This window comes from Neoarius graeffei, chromosome 12 (genome assembly GCF_027579695.1).
Source record: "Neoarius graeffei isolate fNeoGra1 chromosome 12, fNeoGra1.pri, whole genome shotgun sequence".
Classification (NCBI taxonomy): domain Eukaryota; kingdom Metazoa; phylum Chordata; class Actinopteri; order Siluriformes; family Ariidae; genus Neoarius; species Neoarius graeffei.
The window spans coordinates 71,382,983-71,395,412 of NC_083580.1; the positions used below are offsets into that span (position 1 = coordinate 71,382,983).

Here is a 12,430-nt window from a genome sequence, read left to right on the forward strand (position 1 = left end):
TTATAAGCTCAGTAATAAGTTTCAGTAGAGCTGCAAGTGGCGATTAAGGGCCCGAGCACCTCCGGTTCCGTGACCCGTCACACATAGTCATCATACAATGCACACGCATCAGAGATGTGCGACAGAAGCCTAGGTATCTGATGTGTGCACCACCAGTGATGAGTTTTTAGGTACACATTTCCTGTTTACATGGCTTAACATAAATTTATTGCTTCGCCTTTTCAACATCTTGCAAGGTATCGCAAATCCATTTGTAATTCAAAATCAGCAACATTTTGACATCATGTATACCAAATCTGCCATGAATCCAACAAACTGCCTAGGAGGAGAACGTCAAAATGTAACACGTGTCAAAACGCACAAAACCAAAAATAACTCACTTCCTGTTGAGTATGGCTAATCGTCGTCATTCGCCACAGGGCTTTCCCGTTCTCCTCTCCTAATGAAGCGCTTGGCACAGTAAGCTAAGGCAAACGGTGTCATGCCCCCATCGTGCTGTGTCTCTGGACCTCCAGACCTGATGCCAAGTGGTGCACAAAAAGTGCCACAGACCTGACGGGTATGAAAGTTGCCCCACAGTGACAACTGACTTGCTGAGTGATGCCATTTGTTGGCCATTTGAGTGGCTCTTCTGCATGTCATCTGGTGGTCTGCCATTGACCCTGTTGGGTCCATCTGCCACAATGCACCGAAAAGCGCCCTGCTGCCAGCACTTTATTGGTGACGTACTATTTAACCCATAGCTGGAACCCAGGTAGGTGCTACCACTCCGGGTCAGAGCAGACCCGGGAGCAATGGTGATTAAGGGGTAACTCCACTTGCCCCAATACTTAAATCCTTCCAGACCTCCTGGGGTATGGCTAATACAATGTACATTACACTTTTGTTCCTCTTGGGGCACCCCACACATCTACCAAATTTGACACGGTTACGTGAAACTATATACCGGGCAAAAGTCTCAGTGACATGTGGGGGTGCTATGGAGTCCCCCGGACACACCCGGGGTCAAGCCTCTATCTCTTGCCCCTTCTCCACCAAAGCAGTTCCAGGGCTGGTTCGGGGCCAGTGCTTAGTTTGGAACCGGGTTTTGTGTTTCCACTGACAAAGAACTGGCTCTGGGGCCAGAAAAACCGGTTCCAGGCTAGCACCAACTCTCTGCTGGGCCAGAGGAAAGAACCGCTTACGTCAGCGGGGGGGTGGAGTTGTTAAGACCAACAACAATAATAAGACCGCGAAAGATCGCCATTTTTAAGCGACGAGAAGCAGCAGCTGTACAAACGCGAAGTCATCCATTATTATTATTGTTGTTGTTGTTGCTGCTGCTGCTTCTTCCGTGTTGTTTTTGCTTTGATATTCGCGCCAAGATTTATGCAAACGTAGCGACGTAACTGACGTATACAGTGACGTAACTGACGTATACAATGACGTAACTGACGTATACAGCGACGTAATGATGTGGCTTCCCTTAGCACCGCAAGCTATGGAAAAGCAAACTAGTTCTCAGCTGGCTTGCAGGTTGAACGAGTTGTGAACCAGGACCAGCACTGGCCCCGAACCAGCCCTGGAACTGATTTGGTGGAAAAGGGGTATCTGAGTAGAGGCCAAGACTGATGTGTGTAGCAAATTTCATGAGTTTTCGCCCAGTGGGAACCACCTCAAAAATGGCCAAGTCTTGAAGAAAAAGAATAATAATTATAATAATATAAGAAACGGGCGGCACGGTGGTGTAGTGGTTAGCGCTGTTACCTCACAGCAAGAAGGTCCAGGTTCGAGCCCCGTGGCTGGCGAGGGCCTTTCTGTGCGGAGTTTGCATGTTCTCCCCGTGTCCGCGTGGGTTTCCTCCGGGTGCTCCAGTTTCCTCCACAGTCCAAAGACATGCAGGTTAGGTTAACTGGTGACTCTAAATTGGCCGTAGGTGTGAATGGTTGTCTGTGTCTATGTGTCAGCCCTGTGATGACCTGGTGACTTGTCCAGGGTGTACCCCGCCTTTCGTCCGTAGTCAGCTGGGATAGGCTCCAGCTTGCCTGCGACCCTGTAGAACAGGATAAAGCGGCTAGAGATAATGAGATGAGATGAGATGAATATAAGAATCCTTAGGAAAACAATAGGGCCTTTATAATAACGATAAGAAAAATAATAAGAAGAATCCTTAAGAAAACAATAGGGCCTTGCACCTCCAGTGCTCAGGCCCTAATAACCATATTATCCATCCATCCATCGCCGCTTATCCTGTTCTACAGGGTCGCAGGCAAGCTGGAGCCTATCCCAGCTGACTATGGGTGAGAGGCAGGGTACACCCTGGACAAGTCGCCAGGTCATTGCAGGGCCGACACATAGGCACAAACAACCGTTCACACCTACAGTCAATTTAGAGCCCCCAATTAGCCTAACCTGCATGCCTTTGGACTGTGGGGGAAACCGGAGCACCCAGAGGAAACCTACGGGGAGAACATGCAAACTCCACACAGAAAGGCCCTTGTCATCCGCTGGGCTTGAACCCAGGACCTTCTTGCTGTGAGGCGACAGTGCAAACCACTGCACCACCGTGCCACCCAATAACCATATTATTGCGATTAAATTTAAAACTAGTCAACTTGCAAACTAATATACTTATCTCCAATTCTACTTGGAAGTGCTTGTATATCAAAAATGAATATTCTCGTCACTTAGTAGGGGAGAGTGGGGTAAGATGAGCCACTTTTTACATTTTTCATCATAACTACATGTTAAAGCCATTTTTGCTTCCAGTCTACACACCATCCCAAATTTCAAAGTGTACTGTTACTATCTGAGCAAAACATAATTGATAAGCTCTTATGGTTAGAGTGATATTACCTCTTGAAAAAAAAATGTCAAGTGGCTCAACTTACCCCATGCACGGGGTAAGATGAGCCACTGTGTGGGGTAAATTGAGTCAACACAAAACATGTTAGGTTAACAAAGTAAACAACTTTTATTATTAGAAATGCAATCAATGAATCAAGTCAAGTCAATCAAGTGGGGGATAGGGCCGTTGCATAGAGAAGGGGAGATGAAGAGAGAGGTGATATAACGAGATGGGATAGGGAGGGATAGATAGATGGATAGAGAGAGAGATATGCGTAGATAGATAGAAAGAGGGATGGTTAGAGAGGGAATGAGAGATATACTATATTATAGAAATTACTAAAACAGTAGAACAGTGCCAAAAAAATCTTATTTCTTTCAGTAGGTTAAAACATTGCTAAAACATGCAGCAATCATTCCATCAATCATTCAATCATTTCATCATTATTCAATGTTCCAAGCGTTCAAATGGCAAGGGAACACCATTTGCCTCTCCCTCCGTGCTGTCCCCCCAACAGTAAAGGGGCGGGGCAATTTTTTCACAATATCCTGTCTTGACAGGACAGCCTCATCTTTCTCTTTGAAGACAAAGGTTGGCTTTCTTGCAGAGCCATGGCATGACCGGCTTCTTTTGAGAAATCTTGCCTCTATTTTGAAGACATCCAATTTGATTATCTGGCCAATGAAGAAATGCACTTTCTTCTTCCCCGTGTATTTTGCCACAACATAATCCCCCACATCTAACAACTGGTCTTCCTCATCTGATGTCATATATATATATATATATATATATATATATATATATATATATATATATATATATATATATGTTGTTGTCATATATGACTAGTAAATGTGAAAACTCAAGTGTCATCCATATTGGGTAAGCTCAGCCACCAATGGGGTAAGTTGAGCCAGTGGCTCAACTTGCCCCACATCTAATGGCTCATCTTACCCCATGGCCACCATTTTGTAGAAAAATGCTAATAAAGGGGATTAGGCTAATCAAAATTATTTTTATTAGGATTCATATCATAGCTTAGAAAGCCAGTAACTTAACCCTAATGTGTCTAAATATTATTCTACTTTTGTCTTCTCTAAATCATCTTCACTGTGGACAAACATGGAATTGACTTAGAAAGCACAAAAACACATTTTTATAAATATGTCCCTCACCTAGTTTGACATGTGGTGCTCCTCTCCACAAGTGTAAGTAAATGGTCCCGCCCCCCTTTGAATGTGGTCACATGGTCACATTTGTTTATTGTTTCTTAGAAACAGGGGGTGGCTCATCTTACCCCCTGGCTCATCTTACCCCGCTCTCCCCTATACTGTAAATAAATGTGTAGTGTACTTGAATGAATTTTTCCCCCCCGTAAGAGTAGCTACATGCTGTTGAGTGGTGCAGCTGCTTATTAACAAAAGATCACAAGTTCAACTTTATCCAACACAACCACCATCCATGGCTTTGAGTCCGTACAAAAATAACTGGCCCTGGTCAATATCAACTTTTTGAGTGCTGAATGTCCACGCCACATGATAAGTGCCTCCAGACAGAATTGTCTAGCATGCTGTTTCGTAAGGGAGGAAAGGAAGAACCCTGCTGTCTTTTTTTTTTTTCATAATAAGCTGACCGTATTTTTTCTAAGGGCAGTCCACAGCTGTTATTCACAAACCCCCAGCAGTCAGGCTCATCCGTCTTGTGGGACAACAGAGAGCTTTAACTGGATGAGTGACTCAGGGGCCAACAGTTTTGCGCACACGCAGCAGGATGATAGAGCAGTATCCTCCCCGAGTTGTTTCGCAACCAGCCTCGCATGGCCCTTATAATGAGTGGAATCCATCCATGGGCCGCCAAGGATGCCATTCTGCTCATTAGGAGCACAGTTTGCTGGCCTTATTCGGCGTTCAGGGACATTACACATTCTTGTTTGCAGCAGACCATCCCACTCGATTTTACACAGTGAGCATTTTGACAAATCTATTTCTCCTTAAAGCGGGTTCATCACGTGTTAAGGATGCTGCCTTGTCAGAAGACATGTAGCCAGACTGATATGTGTTGGGAACATCTATATTCACTGCATCCTTCATCCTCAGGAATCTCCGTACGTGATGCTGAAGAAAAATCACGAGCAGCTGGTAGGGAACGATAAGTATGAGGGATACTGCGTGGAGTTGGCCGCCGAGATCGCCAAGCATGTGGGCTACTCTTACAAGCTGGAACTCGTACCAGATGGCAAGTACGGAGCCCGAGACCCTGATACCAAAATGTGGAACGGGATGGTTGGAGAGCTGGTGTATGGGGTAGGTCATAAAACTAAAAGTTCTTGGAGCTACTTGAATATGAAGTTCTTTTGATAAGGAGCAGTATTTTATTTAAACATTTACTGGATATGTTACAGGTCAGAATTGTAGGTCAGGTTAGAATTTTTCAACCAAGGTTCGAATTTTTAACCCAGTTCATAATTTGCTACTTGTATTAGGGAGACTTAGTATATCTAAGGTTATGTTTAGGGTTAGGGTTTGGAAAGACTTTGTATTTGAAACTACTTGATGACATCGTAAGACTGGACTCATAAAAAATTCAAACTACATAGCAATCCTTCCATTCTGATCATTGCTAGACAAGTGGTTAAGGTGTTGAGTGAAGAATCAGAAAGTTCAGAGTTCAAATCCCAGTTAAGTATGAAAAAAAAGTTAATTAGGTAGATAGGAATAGGTAGACTGATAAGGGGAAGGAGTAGGTTGGTGTAGACAGAGAGGAAGTGGATGGACAAAAGAAGTGATGGAAAATCCCCTTTAAAGATAGACTACCTTTCAGGTTTTTCAAGTGTAGGTCATAAAAAGAATTTTCCCAACACCCAATTATTTTTGTTTAGTGAACCAAAAGCTACTGAATTCAAATCACAGGCTTCCAATTTTATTAGCCTTTGTAAATAGAACAATTAATGAATTTAAGGCCACATGGCCTTAAATTCTCCCCTATTTTTAACTGCTTCGCCATGACCCAATTCAATATACTGTACTACGTCATGCATCACATGGTGGGCTTCCCCCGTTTGCGCAAGGCACTGTGGGATACAAATTTGAAATAGGAGAGAAAAATAGAGGACGTGAGTGTGCGAATGAAACGTGAAAGACTGACTACAGTAACGGAAAGTGAGAAGAAAAGACATTATGTTATATACGAAGGAAAGGAAACGCAGGACCAAACTAATAAATATCGGCGCTCAGCGAGCACCTCAGTGTGATCAGCTATTCGTTTAGTAATAGAATGATGGAACTGTCAGTGCATGGTCAAAGGTAAACCTGTAGATGGCAGTAATGCAACACTGTGGATGCCAGCTGCTGTAAAACCCAAAAGAAGAAGAAAAAGAGGAAGAAGAAGGTAAACCTGCACATGCGTGCACACACACGGACTTCCTCTGTCTGCTTGACTGTGCGAAGCGAGCGATTTCATGCACATTATTTGCTTGGGAATCCCCTCAAATTAAATAACTTCCCAGCCACAGAATGGCCTGATATTTTGTGAGATATTACAGAAATAAACAGATATCACAATGACCACATTTCAGAGGGAATTAAATTTCACCGATTTTATGAAATCGAAAGGCCATCTAGCTTCAATTATGCAAAAAAAGATATGTAAAAAACGTTAAGTAGATAGGAATAGGTAAACGGGTAGACAAGAGGAAATACTCGGTAGGTGTAGACAGAGAGAAAGTGGATGGATGAAAGAAAGACAAAAGAAGTGATGGAAAATCCCTTTTAAGAATCTTAGATCATCCAAAATTTTACCTAGGTTGGAAATTATGAATTACCGTAGGTTAAAGGTCCCATGGCATGGTGGTTTGTTGATGCTTTAAACGGGCTCGTGGAGGCTTCCGGATGTTATATCCGCAGCCTTTCTCGAAATGAACCCTCGGCACGTAAATATAGCCTCCTGGGAGAAAGCCCCATTTCAGCGCTTTTCCCAGTGCGTCGTTTTGCTAATGAGAAGCAGGAGGCGGGGAAGGGTAGAGGGTGGGGGTGGGCCATGGGGGAGGGGGAGGGGCTTGACCAAGCTGCGCACACACATACTCGCTGCTATCAGCGCCTGTAGCCACGCTGCTAAGACAAAACCCCGTTCTCCCTCGGACTCCTTTCGTAAACTCAACGTGACACAGAGAGTGAGAGTGTTCGGAGTGGTAGTTTACGAACGTATAATACCCTAGGCTTGAACACGCACTCCATAACCAAAGAGGATAGAAGCAGCAACTACAGCAACATAGCACTTATCCAACAGAAGACATGCATTGCGGAGCAATAGTCAAACATAAGCTCATAAGTTACGGTCAATTTCCAGACTAAACTCAGTTTAACAGAGCATGCTGCATGCTCTTTAGTTTTGTAGCGCAGATTACCTGGCTAACTGCAGGAAGCGGTTAGCTGCACAGCTAATGTAGCCATTGCTAGGCTAACGCACCGATTTTAAAACACGGCAAAACGACCAGTTATACACTTACTTGTTCGGTGTTTGTTGCTGATGCGGCAGGGATGCTTGGTACGGACCCAGGCTTCAGTGACAGTAGATGTGCAAAACCTGCCCTGTACTGTCCCAAGTTGTGGAAACATTCCTCAGGAAAATGCTTCCGACAAACATACACCGTCTTAGGTAGACTCGACGGCGTATTATTGAAGTAAATAAAATTAAGCCACTGCGTCTTCAGGGGCTCTCCCGTCGGCAGTAAAAACAGACTCTTTTCTGTGTTGTCACATCCATGTGCAGCGCAATTTCCATGTTTCGCTCGCTTAGGTGATGCCATGTTGTTGTGTCCTCTATGGTCTCCTCACTACAACTGAGCGGGGCAATCCATACAGTGGGTGGAAATCCAGAGGGGGGGGCATGGGGATCATCTCCCTTGCTGACGTAGTAAAGGGAAGAGTTTATCAACGCGCCGTTTTGACGCGCCATTCTCAAATGTTGGGCATAGTTTGGTTTACACATTATGAAATTTCTAGCCACTGGGGTGACTTAAGAAGGTCAGAGGAACTCATTTTAACGTTAAAAAACCTCAGAAAGTGAAAATTTCATGCCATGGGACTTTTAAAAATTAAAAAAAATTTCAACCTAGGTGATTTTTTTTTTACCTGAAACATATGCACATTTACAGAAATATAAGCTTCGAATATTAAAATAGACCTAATTCACTAAGATCCCTTGAGAGAACTCTTTACCGCTGCCAACTTTGTTGCAGGAAGGTTATGTTTTTGCTTCCATTTGTTTGTCTGTTCCCAACGTAACTCAAAAAATAGTGAACGGATTTGGATGAAATTTGGTGGACAGCTTTAGTATTATCTGAGGTTCAAGTGTTTTGAGTTTGATGTTGATACTATGTAGCCTGGTGGAGGTGTGGACTCCACCGAGTGCCATTCGAGTTTGATGTACAATCTGATAAATTGTATTTTATCAGAAATTGGCGTGTTGTAGGCGATTTCCAAAAAAAAAACAAAAACATATATGTAAAGAATATCACATGCATATAAACATGAGAAACAATATGTACATTAAATGTTCTTGATGAAAGACTAAAGAAAAAAACAAGAACTTAAGACATCCACATACTTGTGCATCAAATATTGTATAATGTCGATTAAAGGAAACAAGGCACAACAAAATCAAAAATGTCATATGAATGGTAAATACACGTGTGTAGATGTATGTTTTGTTTCTGAAGTAAATATGAATGAAAGTCCTTTCATATGCTCTTTGTAGGTGGGAAGCTTTACTGTGAAAAAAGACAAACAAACTTTACTACAGTAATGTTAAGCTGTAATTCTGAGCATCTTTAATGAAGTAAGGGTTTAATTTTGTCTTCAAATGGCAGTCACGGGTTTATTCAAATTTAATACTCATCCGTGGGTTGTATTAATTTACATACACAATTGTCATTCTGGGCTGCACTGAATTACACTGTGGTGCTCATTAATGTGTTTGCATAGACAGTGCCTTGTATATCGTGCATGTAAATTATAATGTATACGTATTAGATAGAGGATATTACACGGCTGTGTGAAGATATGAAATTTATCTGCGAGTGCTGATAAACTTCACATCTTCATACCACTGTGTAGTTCTTTATATTATACGGACACGTTCACAAAAAAAACCCACAAGTTAATCAAAAGAATTTTAATTTTCAACTGATTCACCATTTTGACAATGCGTGTCTAGTCAGCAGGAAAACACTGGGAGTGACGTCATCAGATTGAAATATCGGGAATTATTATACATACAGGACATTTTTTCGATGGAATAAAGCATGTGTTCTTTTCCCTTCTAGCGGGTTTCATTCATTTGGTTTGATAGCATGCAATATTGTTAGCATATCGCTTATCCTACGTTTATTACGCCACTCTACCCAATAGAGAATGAGCGTTGAATATGGTTTACAATATTGTATGGTTGTCAAGACAACATGACGTCACACGTCAGAGATGTAAAACTTCCGTGCTAGCGAGCGACTGTGACAATTTGTAAACAAACATGGCCGCCAGGTTTGCTTTGTTAAAAGTGGAAGACTGAGAGAATTTTGGCTGCCAGGTCACTCCGTTGTGTGTAGCTGTCGATGTTGATTTTAAAAGTAACTAAGTAAATTACACAGGGAAAATAATAATAATAATAATAATAATAATAATAATAATAATAATAATAATAATAATCAGCTTGACTGTGCTAGCATTGGCCTTTGCTAATACTACACCGGCTGGAAGGTAACTGGACTGCTGCACTAACAGCACCGAGTTGCAGCTAAGCTAGCACTGGCCTTTGCTAACACTACTGCTCAATGCTACACCAGCTGGAAGGTAATTGGACTGCCATGCTAACAGCACCAAGTCGTGGGTAAGCTAGCGTTGGCCTTTGAGAATGCTGATGTGAAGAGTGTGTATGTGTAACAAGAATGATAATAATAATGGCTGGCTTTTTTTCATGGTAAAGCAGATGTGTTCCATTCAGCTACTCTTCTTCGACTCGTTCAATATCATGCTAGCTGAATGGAATATATCTGATATACCATGAAAAAAGCCAGCCAATCTTATTTAAATATATCACTTTGATCCGTGATGTACAACTATTTCGCATGAAAAATGTGAGTTTTTCAGCACGAGAAGATAAACTTCATATCTTCAACCCAACATGTGATTTTCTTTTTATTATATCGACAAACAAAATGTACCCAAATTTATCAAAACTATTCATCGATTTACTCACGAGTGACATCTAGAGATTTGCCACGGTTAGGTTTTCCATGTCCCGGATGGAGCTCGTATGAACAATGAGTGGCGTATTTCCCAGTAAAACACTTGTGTCCATATAATATTACTGCATATGCATTACAGCAGACACACAAAATGGATACGATATGCTAATTTCTCAAAGGAAGCTATAGAATTCTTTATAGATCATGTTAGAAAATCCAAAAGCACTTATTTCAAGTTTGTGCTTGAATGCAAACCCTTTGGTAAATTTGACTGAATAGTCCTAGAAATAATCGCGATCTCAATATTTCAACCAGAATCATTTTAGCACTCGGTGAAGTCATTATGATTGCCAGTGAAAGCAAACCTGAGCAAACTCTTTCGAACTAAAATAGTCGTGCAAGAGCAATCCAACACGTACTGTCTTATGTAAAATCTACAACGGACATCGAGATTTTGCAGCGTTTTCCATGGATTTGTCTCACATCTATTCTATACTGTCCATTCATGCTTCAGTGTCCCCCTTCATGCTGCCTGGAGGGAGAAATTCTTCATTCCTTCTCTCCCTTGCACTGACACAAATTCCTTGTGAAAAGGATAACAATGTGCTCGCAAAGTGGGCCATGTCCGAGCTTGAAAACTAACGTCTTGAAAAGATTCGTGCTTCCTTATCTGCTCATCGTGCCGTATTACTCTGTGTTCTAGTCATCTGTTTTTAGTCCCACAAGCTCCCCAGCGGTGTTAACCCTTTGTTAATGACTGGCTGAGTGACAGAAACAAAAATGGGAATGATTTAAGGGTTTAAAACAGAAAGCCTTCGCAAAAGTTTCTTGATCAGAGCCGTCGTTCTCCCACATCTTGAAGAGAACAAAAAGTGCCTTTAAGAGAAGTGAGCTGAATATTTCTTATATATATGTCATGATAGAGTGAGGCTGAATCCCAGTCATGAATAACGCTGTATGGATTTTTCCATATTTTCCATTTTCTACAGGAAGTCGTTTAGACATCATTTAGCCTCATTATTCAGCCTGGACAGGAGTGCTATACTGTAAGAGGAACATGTATCACTCTGAGAGAACAGGATCTCATAACACTCACAAACACACTTTCATCATTCTTAATGCAATGCGTCGTTTATTTGTCAGGTGTTTATATGGAGGGAAGAGTCTAAACTTAAATAATTAAATAATATTGGCTGGGTTTTTTTTCATGATATATCAGATTCAATATCATTCAGCTAGCATGATATTGAACGAGTCGAAGACGAGTAGCTGAGTGGAACATATCTGATATCAGGCTTGTAGTACTCGAGTCCGACTCGTGCCCTAATTTTAAGGACTCGTGACTCGACTTGGACTTGAGCACCGATGACTCGGACTGGGACTCGGACTCGTGCATTAACTGCATTCGGACTCGTAAATTGGAGACAAGGACTCGGATGTTTTCTTTATTTTTTGTAACGTGATAATAATTTGGAATAAGATATTTATATCTACATTAATTTTTGTACTAATTTTGTGCAAGAGTGTCACACCTGCATGCCTTGGCGCGTGCATCAGATAGACTCTCGGCCATGCTCTGGACAGCGCGTGCGCCGTAAAAAACTCACACCTGCACAGGATTAAGGCGCAATCAGCATGCCTATATAAAAACTGTGAACACACACTTACTTTGCGAAGTATTGAGTTGCGTTGCTGACACATTACCGAGCCTTATTTCCTTGTTTGGGTTCCTGATCCCTGATTTCCTGTTTCTCATCTTTGATTCTGCCGAGTCTATGATAGCTTGTTTGTGCCTCACTCAACCTATTGCCTGTTTCACCGTTTTATGATTTTGCCTGCCGTTCTGGATTGTTTACCATCTTCACTTGTATTAATAAACACACCTTCTGCACTTACATTCGTCTCCCAACCATCTCTGACAGAATACTTCGCACTCCCTGACAAAGAGAAGCACATTCACCTGTTCAGGAACAAACTGATGTTAATGGTGCTGAAACAGCCACCGTCAAATGATGCGGTTGGGATCTTGTTCTTGGACTCAACTTGAAATTTTTTTTAATGACTTGGACTTGAACACTGGGGACTTGAGACTGGACTCGGACTCGAGGTTTTGTGACTTGACTACAACACTGTCTGATATACCATGAAAAAAAGCCAGCCAATATTATTATTATTATTATTATTATTATTATTATTATTATAATACATACAGTACACACTCTCTGCATATCAACATTCTCGAAGGCCAGTGCTAGCTTACCTGCGACTCAGTGCTGTTAGCACGACAGTCCAGTTACCTTCCAGCCGGTGTAGCATTGAGCAGTAGTGTTAGTGAAGGCCAATGCTAGCGCAGTCAAGCTAGT

General features: G+C 41.9%; 1 protein-coding gene across 2 annotated transcripts in view; it reads left to right on the plus strand.

Moving 5' to 3' along the window:
- gria1b (glutamate receptor, ionotropic, AMPA 1b) overlaps window positions 1-12,430 on the plus strand; it is a 190,440-nt gene that overhangs the window by 102,404 nt on the left and 75,606 nt on the right. For both annotated transcript variants that reach the window (XM_060936357.1, XM_060936358.1), the window contains one exon: window positions 4,924-5,130. In XM_060936357.1, the coding sequence (XP_060792340.1) occupies window positions 4,924-5,130 (207 nt within the window). The remainder of the gene's footprint in view (window positions 1-4,923; window positions 5,131-12,430) is intronic.